The sequence below is a fragment of the Lissotriton helveticus genome, chromosome 12, assembly GCF_964261635.1.
Source record: "Lissotriton helveticus chromosome 12, aLisHel1.1, whole genome shotgun sequence".
Taxonomy (NCBI): domain Eukaryota; kingdom Metazoa; phylum Chordata; class Amphibia; order Caudata; family Salamandridae; genus Lissotriton; species Lissotriton helveticus.
The window spans coordinates 102,088,467-102,109,398 of record NC_136073.1 but is presented as its reverse complement, the minus strand read 5'-3'; the positions used below and the strand labels follow the sequence as shown (position 1 = coordinate 102,109,398).

General features: G+C 44.0%; 1 protein-coding gene across 1 annotated transcript in view; it reads left to right on the top strand.

Annotated features, from left to right (window-relative positions):
- LOC144797954 (vomeronasal type-2 receptor 26-like) overlaps positions 1–20,932 on the top strand; it is a 74,802-nt gene that overhangs the window by 6,404 nt on the left and 47,466 nt on the right. The window contains exon 3 of the mRNA XM_078668759.1: positions 752–979. Within this exon, the coding sequence (XP_078524885.1) occupies positions 752–979 (228 nt within the window). The remainder of the gene's footprint in view (positions 1–751; positions 980–20,932) is intronic.

Below are 20,932 nucleotides of genomic sequence, written 5' to 3'. Positions count from 1 at the left end.
GCAAGTGTCATTAACATTACTCGTTGGTGCACAGGCGCTGAGAAACCGATGGGGTTTGAGCTTCAAGAGACCAATGAGATTGATCAAAGAGTCACCTACAATATTTACAATGCCTTGTATGCTGTGGCACATGCACTGCACATAATGCATTCCTGTGTGCCAGGAGGTGGGCCGTTCACCAATAACAAGTGTGCCAACCTCAAGGAGTTCAGACCATGGCAGGTATGTCACCAAGGATTATTTTACCAAGATTGTTTGTGCCCTCTTGTACTGATGGACCCAAGAAAATACCTTTACAGAGAACCATGAGACAGAGCATCCAGTGTTTAGGACTGGTACAAGAGAGAGCCACAGAAAGACACATTGTATGGTTGCAAAGAAAGTGGAGAGAAGTTACATGGCCATTTTCAAAATGTATAATTGTAATTCACAATATGTGTGCAGTATTCTCCATGTTTGGGCTTATAAATGTGTACTCAGGAAAGCACCAAAGCCAGTGATTCATGAAGCCACTCAAGCCTTCATTATCTCAAAATGCCATTCTCAGTCTGTAACAGAAGTAACAAGATATCAAGTCTGCTTTGAAGATAAAAAATCAAAAGAGTGAAGCAAGAATGAGTGGTATCCAAGACCTGGAGGCTATTATTATGTGTATGTGGTAATCAAAGTAGGTACACAATGTTGTTTTCGATTGGGCACAATTTTGCTGTGAAATTCTGCTTGAGTGCTTATTATCCATTTCCAATTCCAGCTCCTTCACTACATCAGGAATGTTGACTTTGTGAACAGCCTGGGAGAGGAGATGTACTTTGACATCAATGGAGACCCTCCTGGTGTGTATGAAGTGGTGAACTGGCATAAAGAGCCTGATGGAACCTTACGCAGTGTGAAGGTGGGAAGCTATGATTCCAGGGCACCCCCAGGACAGGAGCTGTCAATAAATACAAAGGCCATCCATTGGAACATGAAGCAGACAGAGGTAGCATTTAAAAAAGCATGTACTGCGCATGGCATCTTTGTATAGTTCTCATTATGTGTTTTGTGGGAAAATCGGTGCAGTAATACTGCACACAGGGTTACAGATACAATGGTGTGTGGTAATGAAAGGCAAGCAGTATTTATAGATCCACTGAGATTTCTCCTACTTGAATGAGGAATAACCCACAGAAATCAGGGCTCCCTTAAGTGTACAGAGGTAGCATCTTCTAAACATGCACTATGCGTGACCTCATAACATAGGTCTTTAGTATTAGTTTTGTGAGACAACACATGCAGAAGCGATACACCCAGAATTACAGATATCATGGTGTACACTAATTAAGGGAGGCAATATTACTGTACAATTGAGATGTTTCCTGTTCCAACGAGCAATAGTCACAGGAATCAGGGCTGCATACCAATTTCAGCATAGTTTCCCTTCTTTTGAGGGGATATTCCATCCATATATTCCACATCCTAACTGGAAAGAAATGTGACCATTCGACAGTTGGATGCTGTGCATTCCTCCAATTGCATTCAAAACAACCCACACAGACTGCAAGCCATGTGTGATGCACATGAATGTGCACACTGTTGCAGAACTGATTATTTGCCTATGCCACAAAGTTTATTGCCAGAGGTTAATAGGCATATGCATGCCATTGTCTATTGTCCTTTAAAATATGGATTGCGTTTTGTAAGGATTTCCTTCAGAAAGCCCTAACTGTACAGAACATGACATTAACACCCTGTTGAATGTATGTTTACCATTATGATGTCTGCTGTATTTATTGGTTCAACAGCCAACAAATCAAACTACCCAACAAATAGATTAAATATAAATAAAACATTGTGCATAAAAAGGATGAGATAAAAACATGGGCATGGTAAGATTACGTATCACTATCAACCTTCAACATTAAACTGTTCTTCTACGTAGCATCCCAAAATAGTATCCACTATATCAAAAATATATCCATCATATTTAGAGTGCACAGTAAAAGCTTTCAAAAGAAGCCCACCTGAAAGACTCTGTAACCATAAAATGACATACATTGTGTGTTCTGATTTCCAATTGTGAACGTGATATTTCAATTAGTTAATTGTGACTACCATATTGAGTCTACAAATAGTTCCTTCCAAAGCCATTACACCAGGAGGTGGTTAGAAGAAACATAATTTAAATAACATTCCTGTTCTGAACAACAGTTATATCCAATTAAATCAAATTTTATATAATTTGTGGGAGAATATATCTTCATCCCAGATTGTTTACAATCAACAAGCACTTAAACAGGCGGATTTTAATCTGTCCTTTGCTAATTCTCTGCTACAAGCTAATCTCGACTTCTCGTTGACTTCAGATCAGTGCACATAGTAAGACACATGTTTGTAACTATTTGGAGTTGTATAGAAGACACTATTCTGTATTAAGTTCAGTGACAAGGATTTTCGGAGACAAGCTTGCCTCATAGATGCAGAAAACCCTCTTTGCTTTGGCTCCTGACTACCGCCATTGAGAGGCTAAGGATCCTATTTAGAGTTTGGCAGACAGAGGTGCATATTATCTAGGCGGGCGATATGAGATTATCGCCGCTTTTGGCCGAAAAGCGGTGATAATTTTATCGCCCTATTAGCAAGCTGTCGCTAACAGCAATTAGCGTCAGCGATATTTATTGCTAATGACATGCAAAGTGGGCGTCGCCTATTATCAACGCAGGCGTAGCTATGAAAAAATTCACGCTAAGCGCGAATATCGCCAAAACCTAACGCCTGCTCTGACCACCTCTTAACCTGTATATCCAATGGGAGATGGCTATTCAGGTTAAGAACCTATTGGCATTAATGCCTGAATATTGCTGGATTCCCAGCGATATTCATGCATTTGGCCGCTATCGCCGGATATTTTATTACTTTCGAGATAAACTTTGCTAATAGCATGTTATCTCTGCAATAAAATCCGGCGATGCGCTACAATAAAAAATATATATCGCTAAGCTCGTTTAGCGATAAATATCGCTAGTTGTTGATAATATGCCCCAGAGTACTCCACACAAACGAGTCAGAGAACCCTCTTCACCAAACCGACCGTCCCTCCCCATACTTAAGGACAGGATGGCTTCCAGCTTTTCGTTGACAGAGCACCTGTTGGCTCTGTTGTCGGAAAGCTTCCTTGGCAGCCCCAATGTTTATGTCTATTGGCATGTGGGCATTACACTACCTGCCCTATTTAGGGAGGCACTTGTGATGTCCTTTTTTCTTTCCATCACTGCCGGATAATACTGGGTGATGAGGGAATACATAAGTAAATAAATATTGACCGCTCTCACCCAGGGAAATAACTCCCTGGGTGCGATGGGTGGTTCTTCCAAGGTACAGAGAACACTGCTGGGCCAGTGATAATACTTAAATTTGTCAGATGTTAGTCTAGCATGCTTGTAAACAAAAAGTTCTCCTTCGCCCAGATGGACAGAGTGCCTTCACCAAAATCTAGATCAGGCTCTACGAATGTAATCTGATATTAATATATTCAAACATCCTTATTTCATATTTGTTTTATGGTGAGAATTCCATATTGGTATCAGGCTTTCAACTGTACTTATATAGTTTTCTAATAAACTTTGCTTCTCATTTAAAAGGTGAAAGTTAAAAACCTTCTAATTTGGAAGCTTTGCCACAAATATTAATTACATGTAGCTTTGCTCACAAGTCTTGATCTTCCAAATGTATTTTGTTGGGTTTCTCTTTTTCTGGTAATCTCATATAATCTAAGATATGTAGCAACACAAAGGTCCTGTGATATTTCTCAGTAACAGGAGAGACATTTCCCATTTTAGTGCTAAAATTAGGAGCCTTTGTGATGAGATTCTATTTTATTCTTTCTTCTGTTAACATGAAAAATGAAATACATCGCTCGTTGATCTGATGAAAGGGGAACGAAAGCACATTTTTTTTAAACAGAACACATTGACGAAGTTAGTGAGCATTTTAATTTTTAATTCAATAACTGTAAACTAATGAGCCTGGCAATCTTGTCCATTAGATAGTACAAGTTGATGGAATACACATTGTGGCAATCCACTGTATAACAAATGTAAATATATGTCTGGAAATCTACTTGAAGTGATTTCCTAAAGTATTCCTGTTAAGAGTTACATACTTGAATTTCCCCTTCAAATTATTCCCAGCCATTTCTCCAAACTGATTTATCAACTTGAATAAGTAGTTAGAGGGCGTCTGTTATGCTATCAACTGTGTCACTTTCACACAGTAGAATTTCATATCAGTATGACAAATCTTTTAAAAGTAATTGTCATTTTCCATCAGTATTTAATAGTAACAGTACCAATGCCAATACAAAGTATGATTATAATGACATGTTCCAAATCCTAATGAATTATTATTATTACAAGCATTTGTAGAGAGCATGGATACCTGAAGGCATCTTAGTGCTAGCATTATCGCACAGATTGCAAACTAGGGGGCTTAAGGTGCAGCATTTTGAAACAGTCAGGTTTTAGGAAGCTTTCAGAAGGGAATATGTTGAGTCACTGATGGAAGATGAAGAGGGAGGGAGTTCCATAGCTTAGCGGCGTTGTATGAAAAGGAGTGGCCTTTACATCTTTTCTTTTCAATTCTAGGAATTGAGGCCAAGAATAGGATGGCCGAGCGCAGATTTTTACGGGGACGATGGAAAGAGATGAGAGAATTATTGATCAGGGGCTCTTTCCCCCAAACTGTCTTGTGAGCCATACACAGGGATTTAAATTGTATTCTCTTGGTGATAGGTAGCCAATGTAAGGAAATCAGTGTGGCCCTGGCCAACTGCTTTTTGGGGATGCTGAGCAGCATCCGAGCTGCACAGTTCTGTATTTCTTGTAATTTCCTTATGGTTGTCCTGGGGCCCCTAAGTAAAGGGAATTTCCATAATCCAGGTGGGAAAAATTCAGAGCCAGGACCATGAGTCTCCTCGCCATGATGGGAAGTAGAGTTAGGACTTTCTGCAGCATCCTGAGAATGCCGTAGCAAGTTGCTGACAGCCTTACTGCTTGATGGTCAAATTTGAGGGAATTATCCAGCCACGTACCTAAGCTTTTGATCTTTGTCTTAGGGGCATGGACAGAGCCGATGCAGTTTGACCATGCCAATCCAAAGTCTACGCAAGCGGTGTTGCCCAGGACCGTAAGCTCGGTTTTATCTCCATTGAGCTTGAGACAGGAGTGTTCCATCCATTTTGCCACTTTCACTAAACAAGGGTTAAGGCAAGAAGGGAAATTCTGTGAGTGATTCAGAGAGATAACAAGTTGGGTATCCTCAGCATATGTGACAAAGTTGATCCCAAATGGTGGAGCAATCTCTACGAGAGGTCTCAGATATACATAAAAAAATGTGAGTCTCAGCAATGAGGCACTCTGCAGCTAAGCAGCAGGCTCAAAGAGATGTTGCCTCCTTCAAAAACCTGGAAAGTTCTACCTTCTAGGAAGGACCGTAGCCAGGTAATAGCACCTCCTGAGACTATGATGGTTCTGAGTCTGTTTATATGGGTTTTGTGATTTACATTATCAAAGGTGGAGTTTGAGTCTAGGAGGATAATGGCAGCTGAACCCCGTTGGTCGGGAATTTTCTTAGACTCTTTGACAACAGTGAGAAGAACGGTTTTCCTGCCATGTAGTGGGCGAAACCCAATCTGCGTGGGGTGAAGAAAATTATGGGTTTCTAGAAACTTCGACAGGATCATGTTGACATATTTCTCTAGAACCTTGCTAAGGGAGAAGGGAGATGGGACAATAGTTTCTCAGAGTCTCAGGGTCCAAGTTTGACTTCTTTAGCCATGGCTTGTTTCCAGTGTAGAGGAACTTGGTCAGTGTAGATGGATGTAACAGATCGATTATGACCAGGATTACAACTTCAGTTGTCTTAAGTAATGAGCAGTGCATAGAAAAAAGAAGCCACATATGGCAACATGTATTTTTTTGTACACTGTGGGTAATAAGAAAATCGTTATGAAAGTTTTGGCACATTCTGTGCTAGAGCATTTTTTAAGTCTGTCTTATATTAAAACTATTATAAAATTATTTTTGCCACAAATATCTAACTGCTTTAAGCATGTTTAATTTTGCACTACAAGCGATGTCTGCAAACATCCTTTCTCTTTCATGGGAAAGAAATACACACAAGGGATTTAAGTAGTTTGTAGGAAGGATGATGGTGTGCCCATGTATTATAAGGAATAAAGTACCCCCTATGTACATTATTAGGACATTACAAGTTACCTCAGATTTCCATGACCTTTTAAAGGGTCATTGCCTTCTGCCTCATTTACCTATGTGGCCAAAGAAATCCTTGCTGACCTGCAATGTCTTAAAAAAAATATGGCAGGAGGTTCTTTATGCCACATACAATGTCCTAGAATCTAGCACAGCATTTGCAAATTTCTCTTGTGATGATGATAGCTAATATTTAAATTACTTTTTTCATGTGAATCTCATTGCAATGTCTGCTACTTGGTCTTTATGCTCTAGAGTCTTTATCACTCTTTCAGCTTTGAGTAATACATAGTAATCCACATTTGTGAGTGTGATAGTGAGGTAGTAGGAGTATTCCTGCAGGAATTCCACAAATATTTCTTGGGACAAATGCAGTTAAATCTTATTGTGTCTACATTCATGAACCTATTGCATTTAAAATACAACAGCCAGGAAGTTGCTAAAACATACCAAAAAGAGTTTTTTTTTTTTTACAAAAATACAATATATATAGCCCCATTTACTAAGACACTTAGCATGAGTGAATTATATAGCACATTCACCCAGGGTTAGAGTTCTGTCTTATTGGTACTTTATTACGTATTCTCAATGTATAGCTTGAAATATATTTATGTATTTCCTCCTTCTGAGATTATATTAGTATTATATATAATTTAAAGAGATACAAATGTTTATGAATGAACCTTTAGCTGCCTATTCTGGGGATATGAAAGCGAAGATTAGTGAATTCTTTTATAAAATCTCTGTTGCAAGAAATCCCAGTTGGTAGGAGAAATACCGAAATCGCAGTAAGAGGTTCCTGGGAAGGAGATGCGTCCAAGCGGCAAGAGCTACTGACTTTGGAACCCGGGGACCCATGCTCGAATCCTGTCCTTGGCACCTAACTCAACAATGTGGGATTCTGGTCAAATGCTTAATTATTGAGACCAAAGAAAAAAATGTGAATGTAATGTTTGTTAAATGTATTTGTTTAATCCCCACTTGATGTATACAATCTGGTAGAACATTACTAAATTTATGAAGTAAGGTACAGAGCTAGGTTTGTGTTACATACATGCAATTACATACAGAGAGTTGGAATGCCAGGAGATGATTTGTGGGATCTGCCTGCTTCATCCTCGTCTACTTGATTGGAAATGTTTTAAGGGATGAATGTTTGAGCTAATTAAGTTCTTTACTCTATTCTATTGGTGCCATTCCTGGGGATTTGAATTTGAGTACAAAGCTGATCTTGATCAAGTTGTAAACAAAGATGTCTGGTCTGTTCCAGAACCACAGTTGCTATGTTCCCAAGCTGACTACGGAGGCATTTTAATAGAATAGTGAACAGATTATATATGTCATTTGTGGAGTCTTGGTAGAAAGTCCTCATTTTCTTGATTTTGTTTTCCCCTAACATACACAATCTTAATGAAGCATTATATGTAACATTGGTGCATTACAGTTGTGGTCTCTCATCTATCCATTCTATATAATATGAATACTGTTGACAGCTCTGAAGAAGTTGTAATGTGATGAAGGGAGCAACCTGAGATTGAGTAGTCATGCAGATTTCTGAGCATCTGGAATTATTTGATTCTGTGCTTAAGTATTTAGCCCTTCTCCTGTCCTGTGAGTGAGTAGTCCATGATGAGATCTATAGTGCAACATCTGTGTGCATCATGTTCTTGAGTATTTACACTGATTAAAACATTAAAAAATAACAAGGAAAAACATCAAGATGAGAGGATACCTTTTTCACAGGTAATTGGAATCTGGAATGGAGTATCAAGAGGCATCCACATATGGCGCAGTCACCACACCTTAAAAAGCTATAATTACTGCCAGGATCTGCACAAGGCTGTCAAGTGAGGGCTATTCTCTTCAGACTTCAGGCCCCCAATTTTACTGAATTCATTTTTGTTGGCCTTCGGACTCTGTGTACTTTACCACTGCTAACCAGTTCTAAAGGGATTGTGTTTCCTAACCTAGACATGGTTTGATTCACTTATCCACAATTGGCATATTACAATTACATGGAAGTCCCTAGTGGAGCTGTTAGATCTCTCATCCTTGGGGTGATCTTACTCCAAACCTTTTGCCTGCTAACCTCTTCTTTTTTTCTGTTTACCTTTGTTAGCCTAAGCACTCTGAGCACTTTATCACTGCTTACTAGTGCTAAAGTGCATGTATTTCTCCCAAAAAGTTGATGACATTGGTGTATTCCTGATTGGCATATCTGCTGTACCTGCCAGTCCCTTGTAGAGTAGTATACCAAATATCCATGGCCTGTACTTCAAATGCTACTAGGGGGCCTGTGGTACAAAAGGGGGTGGTGGTGCAAAAGGGGGTGGTGATGGACGGAGCATCTGAACCAATCAAACACTCACACCCAGTCAACAGATCTGGGTTTAATCCATCACTGTTCTTTAGCCCACTCTGCCACCCCAGTTCAGACATGGCCATATGCAAATCAGTCTGACCCTGTGCCTCATGGGAACAGTCCAGGCCGAACTGCCAAGCCATGCCTTCCCTGGACCGGAAACAAGCTTCCGAGGACTGGTTTCAGGCATTTCAGCCGTCTTCAGGCCGGCTTGCTTGAATCCCGTGGCAAAGTGAGCAAGGGACTCACGTCTGAGCATACCCTGCCAACTTATGGTGAACAAAGCGGTACAAAAGAGGTTGGTGATGGACGGAGCATCTGAACCAATCAAACACTCACACCCAGTCAACAGATCTGGGTTTTTATCCATCACCGTCTCAGGCCCACCAAATACCTCCTTAAACCCTGCAACAACACCTGGACTCTGCCACCTATGAGTCCTGCTGTGAGAAGCGGTGCCAATCCAGTGAGGGGCCCTCAAAAGGTGATTTCTGTTCTGCTGATGAATCAAAATGAACACATTGATGACTTTTCGCCGATAGGAACCGGTGCATTACCCTTTGATACATAGGCAGTCGGCATACTGCTCGGCTCAACAATGACTCATAGCCGGCACCAAAAAGAGGTTGGTAGACAAAGATTTCCTTGAATGCGCATATAGGCACTAACTCGTCACCTCCATCCACAGGTTCCCAAGTCATCACTGGAGTGGGTAGGGTCCTGCCCCCTCGCAGAGACACCAGACCCCCCATGTATCTATCCTCCGTTCCCAGAGCCAAGCCTGACAATGTGAAATCAAAAAAAGATCCCCCCATGAACTGTATGCTCATCAACAGCCGGTCCGCAGTCAAACATGCAACGGAAATAGCTGAATCCATCCTCTCTCATGACCTGGATGTAGCCTTCATCACGGAAACATGGCTAAACACCCTGTCCCTCCCCACTCTGGACATGCTGGTGCCGCCAGGTTTCTCGATTATCCGCAAAGACAGGCCCATACATAAAGTTGGCGGCATATCAATTATCCACAAAAGTGACCTATCCATCTCTGAAATTCCGTCGTGCCTGTACAATTCCTTTGAATGCCTGTCGGTTACCATCAAATCTCCCACACATAGCTCACATCAATGCCATCTCCTTTATCATCCCCCAGGCAAATCCAAGGAATTCAGTGCTCAGCTGTTGGATCTGATCACCCAATCCGCACTCAACAGCGACCACAGCTTAATTCTGGGTGACCTCAACCTAAGATGGAACGAAACCAAGTACCCGCTCATTCAATCACTTAACACCCTTCTGCAAGACAACGAGATGAACCAACACTGTTCAGAGCAAACGCACTACAGAGGAGCGATCCTGGATGCAATCATTGCGAACAAAAATGCAATCTCGATTGACCGCATCATCCCGGTGGACTGGTCAGATCACCACATCATTCTCTTTCATATCAACGAGCTGGCCCTATCCCTCCCACCCACTTAAGCTTACCCTAAGTGGGTCAGGAACACATCCAGAGTCCCCCGAGACAAGCTAGAAGAAGGACTCAGTTCACTTCTCCTGAACACAACGGAGTCCCTCTCAACCTCAGAACTCACCTTGCTCTATTATGCCAACCTGGAGCTCACCCTGGGTCAACTGGCACCTCTGAAACTAAAGACACCTAGAAGCACTCCCTCAAGGTTGTGGTTCTCTACTGTTATTAATGAGGAAAGAAGACACCTCAGATCCCTGGAAAGAACATGGAGGAACAACTCCACCTCCCTCCACCGGGACCAACTCAAGGCAGCTCGCAAAAACTATTACATTCATATCAAGAGCAAAAGGTCATCATTCTTCTGTTCCGCATTAGACAATGACAAAAATCGCCCCAAAGAACTCTTCAACATCATTAAGAACCAAACCTCCATTCCAGCGGCAGATAATCCGGCAGCTTCCAAAAAACATTGCAACAACTTTGCAAGCTTTTTCAAAGAAAAAATCGCTAACATTGACCGTTCATTCAGCCCAAATCCCGCCTCCCGCTCAGAAACCTGGAATCCTGCAACTAACCTCAACCCCACAGTAACCCCGGCCATCCGCTGGTCATCCTTCCGGCCAGTCCAGGATGAAATGATAAGCAATCTTATCGCCTCCGCTATACCCTCTTCGCACTCCCTCGATCAACTGCCCTCGAGACTCACCAAAGAGATGAAGCTCACTCTAGCTCCAATATGGAGTAAAATCATCAACAGCTCCATGAGCGAGGGCTCCATTCCGGACTGCCTGAAAATAGGTCAAGTCACGCCACTTCTAAAAAAAACGGGCCTTGACCACATGGACATGAACAACTTCAGACTGGTCTCGAACCAAAATTCTGGAAAGATGTGTGCTCTCACAATTAACCCTTCAAAAAGGGGGGTAGTGATGGACAGAGTATCTGAATTTAGCAGAACACTCCTACCCAGTCAAAAGATCAGGGCTTGATCCATCACCGTTTTTTAGCTCACTGCACCATCCCAGTTCAGAACCTGGCTACATGCAAATTTTTTGAATCCTGATGGTGAAGGGAGCAAGGGACTCACATCTGAGCATTTAACCCAAGATGGTGGACAATTAACCCAACATCTAGAAAACACCAATCTACTTGACCCACACCAGTCAGGATTCAGAAAGGGATGCAGCGCTGAAACCGCAATCCTAAATGTCCTAGATGATCTGCACATGTCTCTCGACTCCAACCAATGTAGCCTCCTCGTCCTCCTTGACCTATTGGCAGCGTTTGACACAGTGGATCATACCCTGCTACTCAAGGTCCTCCAGGAGAGAGCGGGTATTGGAAAGACGGTCTTAAAATGGTTCTACACTTTTCTCAACAACCGCACTCAAAGAATAAAGATCAACAGGTTCGAATCAGATCCCCTCCCCATTAGCAGAGGAGTACATCAAGGTTCAGTACTCTCCCCACAACTCTCCAACATTTACATGGAACCCCTCACCTCACTTCTAAGGAACTCCAACATCCCCTTCCATCTCTACGCAGACGATACTCAACTCTATTTGGAAGCCACTTCGATCGAGGACATTCACAGACTAAGTGATACACTCATGGAGGTCCAACACTGGCTCTCAGCCAACCACCTCAAACTTAATGAAGAGAAAACGGAAGTACTCCTCATTTCAAATAGAGATGAAAACCCCCAAATAGTGGAATGGCTCAAAGCCGTAAATGCCCTCAATGTCTCTCTAGCACCAACGGTCTCCGCTAAATCCCTAGGGTTCACGCTCGACCCCAAACTGGACATGAAGAAACACATCTCTAAAACCGCCAAAAGTGCATTCCTGAACTTGAAACTTCTCTACAAAATCAAGCCTTTCCTCCCCCTAAAGACCTGAAACAGGCCACCCAGGCATTAGTGCTCTCCAGAATTGACTGTGGCATCGCAGTGCTGACTGGAACAGCCAAATCGCACTTGGGACCTCTCACCTCCACCCTCAACGCAGCAGCAAGAATGGTCACAGGAACAAAAAAATATGAGCACATCTCCCCGGAACTGAAGTTGCTCCCGATAGACCAACGAGCCAACTTCCTCATGGCTTGCCTCACACATAAAGCACTGCATACAGGCAAACCAGAATACCTGGCCTCCAAACTCAAACGGGCAGGTCAATCCAGGAAACTCAGAAGCTCCAACACACTACTACTCATCCCTCTGAAATCTCAGAAACACAAAACCGCGAATAAATCCTTTGTGGGCAATGCCCCAAGGATCTGGAACTCCATCCCCCCCACATCAGAATGATCGCCTCCTTCCCGCAATTCAAGACGCTACTCAAAGCCCTCTTCCTAGAGCGCTCTGGTTTGTAGTGAGAACCCCACACCGGACTGCGAAAGGCCGCCTTCTCTTTGAACCAAGAGCCCGATGATTCGCTCCTGATCTCCGTCCCGTAGTCCGCTCAAGATGTTGATGTACTGTCTTTATGTCCGCCTGTGCTCCATGTTCTTGTGCTCATATGTGTCTCTGATGTGAAGCGCTCTGATGCCCTCGGGTCCAGCCAGCGCTATACAAAACTTCAATAAAAGGTTCGATGATGATCCAGCGCCTCCTTGACTTATCGAACGGATGCTTCAACATCTATGTTTCCCCCATCCAAGGTACTTTTTCAGTGGGATCTGTTTGAGACCTGTAGCCAGGCTGACCCCCATTGCGGGCAGCCCGGGCTTTGGATTTACCCTGGTCTAGCGCGACGAGGTGTCCCCTGTTGGCACTTGATGACTCTAAGCGCTGTAATTTGATTTATTCTTTACAGCTTCATAATGGTGATTTTACTTATTGGATTTGTTTTCATTATGTTCTTTTTTTACTCTACAATTTATTGTCTTTGTTTCTAAACCTGTGTGGAGTATTTTTATGGTGTTTCCATTGTGTGTGTTGCACAAATACTTTGCCCATTATTTCTTTAAATACGCCTGACTGCTCTGTGCCAAACTACCAGAGAGTGAGCACAGGTTATCTTTTAGTGTGCATCGAGCTAGAGTTGTGGTTCCTGCTAGGACAGGGTGCATACCACAGCCAACCAGAAACCCCATTTCTAAAAAGAGTGCACTACATGTGCCCAGTGCCTGTAAAATAAGTGATACTAATGGGCCTGCAGCACTGATTGTGCCACCCACTTAAGTAGGCCCTTAAACATGACTTAAACCTGCCACTGCAGAGCCTGTGTGCACAGTTTACATTGTTGTGTCGACTTGGCATTTAAACCCCTTGCGAAGCCTTAAACTCCCATTCTATTACTTATAAGTCACCACTAAGGTAGGACCTAGGTAGCCCATTGGGCAGGATGCTGTTCAATGATAAGGTAGGACATGCACTTTTAAGATATACATGTCCTGGTAGTGAAAAATTCCCAATTTAGTCTTCACTAGTGTGAGGCCTACCCCTCCCATAGGTAAACATTGGGGATTTCTTATTGCATCTAATAAGCTGTTATTCCAAACCGAAAGGAGGTTGTACCTAGGGAATTGTAATGATACAACCTCTTTAATTGCTTTTTAATGGCAAAGTTGAATTTATTACTACAATTTCAAAAATGCCACTTTTAGAAAGATGGCATTTTTTCTGTTCTTAGCCCTGTGTGCCTGCAGCCTGTCACTGGTATACGTCTGGGTTGGTTGATAGCTGGGCTTTGTGTATTCCCTCTAGATAGTCATACACAATGAGATCTTAGGTGTGACTTGGTTGGCCATCCTAGGAGACTGGGAGGAAGGAGTTGGTAACAGCATCACACTTACATCTGAATCTGGTGTACCATGTCCCCACACAAAGGGCTGCATATGCCCTGTAGTGGATATAGAGCCAGGGCAGGAAGGGAGGACCACTGTACACTTTAAATACCTTTTTTTGAAATCTCCCCTACTTCTCAGGCACTGCTTGGTATAAGAGCTGGACATCATATCCTACCACTTCAGTACACTTCTGGATCTGTGGATACTCTGCCAGGAAGAAAGACTGCTCTGTTTCTGAAGGACTGCTACTCTGTTGGACTACTGCTCTGGAAAAACTGCTTTCATGCTGTGCTGTTCTGCTGCCCTTCTGGTCTGGTGAGAACCTATATCACTTGACTCCCAGAACCCAGAGTGAATTCCAGGGCTAGCAGACTAGCCTCCTTATCTGAAGTCTCAGGGCCTTAACAGACTTCCAACTATCCTGAGTCTTCATCTGGACTCGGCAATTTGTGAATCTACCATGCCAAGTGGTGCCACTCCAGTCCTTGACCCTTGGAAGTGGGCCTAAGGTGGTTGTTCAACCCTTCACCACTGCTGCAAGGATGGAACCGGCGCATCCCTGCTACAGCGTGATCGGTACCGAAGCACCTTCACCACTGTGTAGATCGGAACCAGCGTATTGACCCTCTTTGCCTTCAGAACCACCACTGCATTATGATCTTGGAATAAAGTCCTTAAATCTTCCTCGACAACAGCATCTAAGCTGAAACTCTGCATCCATTGCATCAGAGCCAAAGCGCCGTCGTTGTTGCACCACCAGGACCAGAGCATTGCCGCTGAACCTGTGGATTGATATTGGAGCATCGCCCGCTCTAAGCTCCACAGCCTCTTCGTTCACAGGATCTCTGATGTCGACAAGCCCTGGCTTAGGTACTTTTGCTTATGGAGCCCAACTTGGTCCCTGTAGAAAGCCTGCGCTCTATCGTGGTGGGCCCTTCTTGGCGCTTAGTGCTTTTTTGCTCTATTTTCACCAAATTCTTCTAAAATTAATATCTTGGGTTCTACTTATTGAATTTTCGTCATTTCTATGTCAAATAATTTATTAAAATATCAATTATTTTAATCGGGCTTGGGATTTTTCTTGTGCTGTGTTTTCACTTTATTACTTTTTATGTGCTGCATAAATACTTCATACATTGCCTCTAAATTAAGCCCGAGTGCTTGTGTGCCAAGCTACCCAGGGTTAAGCACAGGCTGATTTAGTGACTTTTAGTGGTTCACCCTGCAAGTCATTGTGGTTGGTGCTTGACTATAGTTCAACCCGAAGGCAACTAGCCAACCAATTTCTCACAAATATCTTCCATTAGAGATTCTGTGATGGGGAAGGGTTTGGAGGCAGTTATACTGCAGGATTTGAGAGAGACTATGCTCATGAAACGCTTCAGAGAGCAAAAGACAATTATATCAATGTAATGGTATGTTATTTAAATGTAATATAGTGCATGACTCGCCCATCTGGTATGTATGGTTTAATGTTTTATTGAAGATGTCTGGGTCTTTTGCCTCTTAGAGCATTGTAAGTGAGAGAGCAGATCTTGAAAATATTCCTTTGGTTCACTGTCAGCCAGTGACGATCCTTTAGAAACGGGGCAGAAGAGGTGCCAGGAGGAAGATTGAGAACAACCCTGGCTGCTGAGTTTCGGATTACCTGTTGTTTGGCTACCAGCGTCTCATTTGGTGCCGCCAAAAGAGCATTTCTGTAGTCTAATCTGCTTACTACTAGGGCTTGTACTAACGTTCTTCTGGCAGATGTAGGGAGATATAGAAATATTCTGAGCAGAAGACGCATATTCTGATAACATAATCCGGTAGTGGTCATAATGTGATTTTTGTTCTTGAGGGCTTGGTCGATTTTTATACCAAGATTCTTAACAGATTGTTAGGGCATAAGATAGACGCCAGTTGGAGAGGCCACCACATAGCTGACCAGACAGAGGAGGCCTTGCCGAACAGTACAATCTCCGTCTTGTCTACGTTCAGTTGGAGATAATTGTCATTCATCCAGTTGGAGATGGCTAACATACCCATGGCAAAGAGCTTTTTAGTAGCAGCCAGGTCTGATTTGAACGTAAACATTGGCTGGGTAGGACCAGCATAAGAGATTATTTCGAAGCCATAAGGCTCTATAATCTTAGGAAGGGGTGCCACATAGATATTAAACAGAGTAGGGCTCAAACAAGAGCTCTGTGGGACAACCCTGTGTAATCGCATTTTGCGAGAGGTGTAGGGGCTGAGACTGACAGTTTGAGAGATTAAATATCATTAAAATAGCTAAGGCACGCCATTCGGATAAGGATGCCATTGCTTTGGGAAGGCAGGTGTCCAGAGGAGAGCCTGATTTAGCAGCAGCCATGGATCCACTAATGTCCTCTAAGGTAAAGGGTTCAAACCTATTTAAGGTGAAAGTTCTGTTTGTTATCAGATCGGCTTTGCTACGGGTATTACCAGATATAGTAGAGAGTGAAGTGTTACATTTTAAATAGATATGGGAGATTTTCTCCTGAAAGAACTTGGGAAGAGAGTCCCAGAGTTCATGCCCCTGTGCTAGTGAAGTCTTGCACAATTTTGAAAAGCACTTTAGAAGAAATGCCTGCCTGTTCAATTTGATTGGTGATAACATTTTGTCTCAGGATTTTGATATTTAGATGATAGCAAGATAATGCTTGTTTATAAAAGTCTCTATCATTAGGTACTTTGGTTCTGCACCATCATCTCTCTAAGGGCCATATGTATCAAGCAAATTTGCATTCGAATTTTGGCCTTTGCGAATGCGAATTTGCTAAATGGTATGTATGAAGCAAAATCTGGTGCAAAACAAGGAATCGCTAAATTTGTGATTCTTTATTTTGCCATAGCATTTAAGGAATCGCAAATTTTCTGATTCCTTAAATGCAATGTTTGAAGCAAAAAAAATTAGCAAAATGTCCTTAAGGAATCGCAAATTTCCACCAACTTCTAGTTGGTGGTAAGTTGCAAATTCCTTGAAAAATGCACATTTGCCACTTAGGGCATGTATGTGCGCCACATGTGCACCCATGCATACTTCAGGGGTGCAACAGGGTGTCCTTTGGACACCCCTGCACCCTTGAAATTATTCTCAATTTGAGCATAACTTCCCATTCATTCCTATGGGCCTCCTGGCCCATAGAAATTAATGGGAAAGTATTCCTTAATTGCGATTCGCAATTTGGTAATCCCAATTAAGGAATTTTAAGAAATCACTAAAAAAAATAAATGTGATTTTGTACATACATACCTATTTGCTATTCTCAAATAGCGATTTCTTAAAAATCGCTATTTGAGAATCGCAAATCAGGTTGATGATACATATGGCCCTAGGTTCTTATGCACTGATTTTTCCAGTAAACCAAGCAACAGAAGGACACAGTTTGTTGGAGCTACCTTTTTTGTAGGGTACTGGTGAATCCAGAGCCTCCATTAAATTCGTTTTAAACATGTCCAGAATGTTATTGACCTAAAAAATGTGTACTGGCAAACTGAAGTGAAATGTTTCACTGAAACATTCGGGAGAAAGTAGGTTCCAAGGCCTGCTAGAGTTTTTAGTCTTTCTACTATTTGACTGTGTTAAGTAGTTGAGAAAACTGACCATTGAAGGGAATCAAAAAGTGGTCAGTCCATGTTAGAGGCTTTGGTGCCTCGTATACAATATGTTCAGAATTAGTGAATAGTAGATCAAGTGAGTGACCTGCTAGGTGAGTAGGGCCTCTGATTCTTTGAGATAGACCAACCATTTCCAAGTCCGCTATTAGCTTCACCACTTCTGAGCTAGTGTAATCTTCGCCGTGGTAATTAAAGTCACCCAGGGAAGGGAAGAAATATCTCTTACTCCCTGATTTGAGCTTAATGACAATTAGAAGGTATTGGGAAATGCAAGAACTTGGGCAAGAGAATAAATGAGTCAAGAGACCCAAGACATGGTCTTTGTACCAACCTGACAGAATATACACGTGAGAGACATAGGCTTGTCATTCAGCTGGCCATAGATAGTTGCAGCCTGGTGGACTAAATCATTTGAAATATGCAAAATATAATGGCAAACATAACCCACATGCTACATAATATTGTTGACAAAGGCTAGTATGCCCTCTATGCATCTTTTCTGCTAAACAACACAAGGACATTTGTTCTGTCTCATAGTGAAAACCCATGTGGAATGAGGTTCCACTGAGTATGTTTCCTACTAGTGCTATTCTACAGCATGCCGACAGTTCTCTCCATGCATACCTCCACTTATTTTCATGTCTTACATGGCAATACCCAAACAAAACATGGGGTGCGTAAGGATGAAATAAAGACCTACCTTCCTCTGATGACCAGTGATGCCACCCTCGGCTTTGCCTATATATTCTTTATTATTTGTTAATACCCGCTCTTAGTTGGCCTTTGTCTCTGAGATACTTTCTCCTTCTTCTCCATCCCCTTTTTGGTAGTTCTCCTCCAAAAAGAAAGTCCTGGGCAAAGTGGTTACCCCATGAAACATCATGATACCCCCTTGTTAAGAGGAGATTCTCCCCTTTGGGCTATATTGATAACAATCCTAATGTAGACTGGTCATGGGTGAGGCCAGTAAGAGGATAAAATAACAATTAAGTCAATGTTGCAAGTACTGTGTTTAAGTACAATTAGCCTACTTGTCCTGGCAGGTTATTGTACCTTTGTTGAGTGATCAAACCAATTTCCAAGAAAATGAAGATGTTGTTAGACACTAATCATGGGACAGTAGCCTGAAAGTACCCAATGTAGAATATTGAAATAATTAAATATTAACACATTACAGAACGCACTAATGAGAATAGATGCACACAGACGCAATGCCTCACAAAGAAAAGCTAAAGAGGTCCACTTGACCACCCGTCTAAAGTAAGAGGTGACAAAGGCATTACCCCCACTGACCATCCATTTTCAAATATTTAATATTTCAATACGGTTTTGTTTTGTTTAATTATATTTTTTTTAAGCAAAGCAGCTCTTACCTCGACGACATTATTCACATCAGTGAAGAAAAAAATGACAGCAGGTCGACCAGAAGACCTAGTCATAAATGTATTTCCTTACAACAACCCCTGAAGCACGATCTTTCTTAACATAAATAGAAGGCATTTAATTGAACATCCTAGGAGTTTTTTTCCTAAGCTTGCAGAACATTTAAATGCTGTAAGTGGATCCGCTGTCAGAAAAATAGGTAATTGTCTTCATCATAATTGGAGCAAATAGCAGATTTGCGACAAACAAGACATCAGTTAAAATCTGCAAGACATCTCATGATGAAAAAACACTAAATAGAATTATTAACTCAAAATAGTAACACATGAATTACTGTAATGTTATTATTAACAGTATGGCATCTGAATAACAAAACGTATGAGGTGTCACATAATAACAGCTGCCACAAGTGACCGCTGAGCCTGTTCAGGGGAGTGACCGCTGAGCCTGTTCAGGCGAGGTCACCCCCACTCCGCTGCTCCTGCACCCTGCTCTGCTGCCTCGCCTCGCTGACGCCTCGTGGGACTTCGCCCCGGCCGCCTCGCTGCTGACCGCAGTGCCGCCTCTGTGTGCCCCCCGTGTCAGCCTTTGACACCTGTGCTGCCCTACCTCTGTGTTGCCTGTCGCTTGCCTTCCTGCCTTGCCGCCACTACCCCCTGCTCCCCCCCTCTGCTCACCTACCTTGGGAGCCGCTCCCTGCCACCGAGCCACCCCAGCCCCCCTTCCCGCCACAGACCTCCTTCTACCCCGCCCCCCCTCCTGTCCATTGGCCCCCCCGCTCCCGCCACCCAGCTGACCCGCCCTCCCGGCTCCTTCTTAAGGGGACCGAGCGTAGGGACTAGGAGTGACCGCTGAGCCTGTTCAGGCGAGGTCACCCCCACTCCGCTGCTCCTGCACCCTGCTCTGCTGCCTTGCCTCTCTGCCGCCTCGTGGGACTTCCCCCCGGCCGCCTCGCTGCTGACCCCAGTGCCGCCTCTGTGTGCCCCCCGTGTCAGCCTTTGACACCTGTGCTGCCCTACCACTGTGTTGCCTGTCGCTTGCCTTCCTGCCTAGCCGCCACTACCCCCTGCTCCCCCCCTCTGCTCACCTACCTTGGGTGCCGCTCCCTGCCACCGAGCCGCCCCAGCCCCCCTTCCCGCCACAGACCTCCTTCTACCCCGCCCCCCTCCTGTCCATTGGCCCCCCGCTCCCGCCACCCAGCTGACCCGCCCTCCCGGCTCCTTCTTATGACGCCCCAAGAGCGACCGCGCAGCGGACGTGCGCAGCGGGAGCACCGACTGAGCGCCGAAGGTGCGCCAAAATTAAGCCCGTCTGCGCCCGTCCGCGCCTGGACCGCGCCCAGTGCCAGGACCCCTGGCCCCCACCGACGGAAGCCGACCCGACGGACTTACAACGCCACCGAACTCAACGCACTCAACACCGGCCGAACTCCGGGCTGCTACCAAGCCACACCGAGACGCACCCACGGACCCTTCAGCTGCCACTCCTGCAAGTTCACCTGCAACCAGACCCACGCCACACCAGCACCCACCAAGCCGAACTCCAGCAGCACCCACCTGAAGTGCATCCTGCTCAACACCCGCTCCGTCCACAGACACGCCGTCGAGCTCTGGAACCTGCTCGACAACACAGCCCCAGACGTCGCCTTCCTCAGGGAAACCTGGATGAACGCCTCCTCAGCGCCCAACATCGCCATCACCATCCCGGATGGCTACAAGATCCCCCGGAGGGACCGCGTCAACCAGACAGGAGGAGGCATCGCCATCATCCACAGGAACACCATCTGCATCACGACCGACACCGACGATACCCTCGCACCCGCCGAACACCTGCACTTCCAGGTCCACGTCAACCCCAAGACCACCCTCAGAGGCACCCTCATCTACAGACCCCCGGGACCACGCACACAATTCAGCGAAGACATCGCCGACTTCATCAGCCCGCACGCCCTCCCCTCCGCCGACTACATCCTCCTCGGGGACCTCAACTTCCACCTGGAGAACAACAACGACCGCAACACCACCACCCTGCTGGACAACCTCGCCAACCTCGGACTCA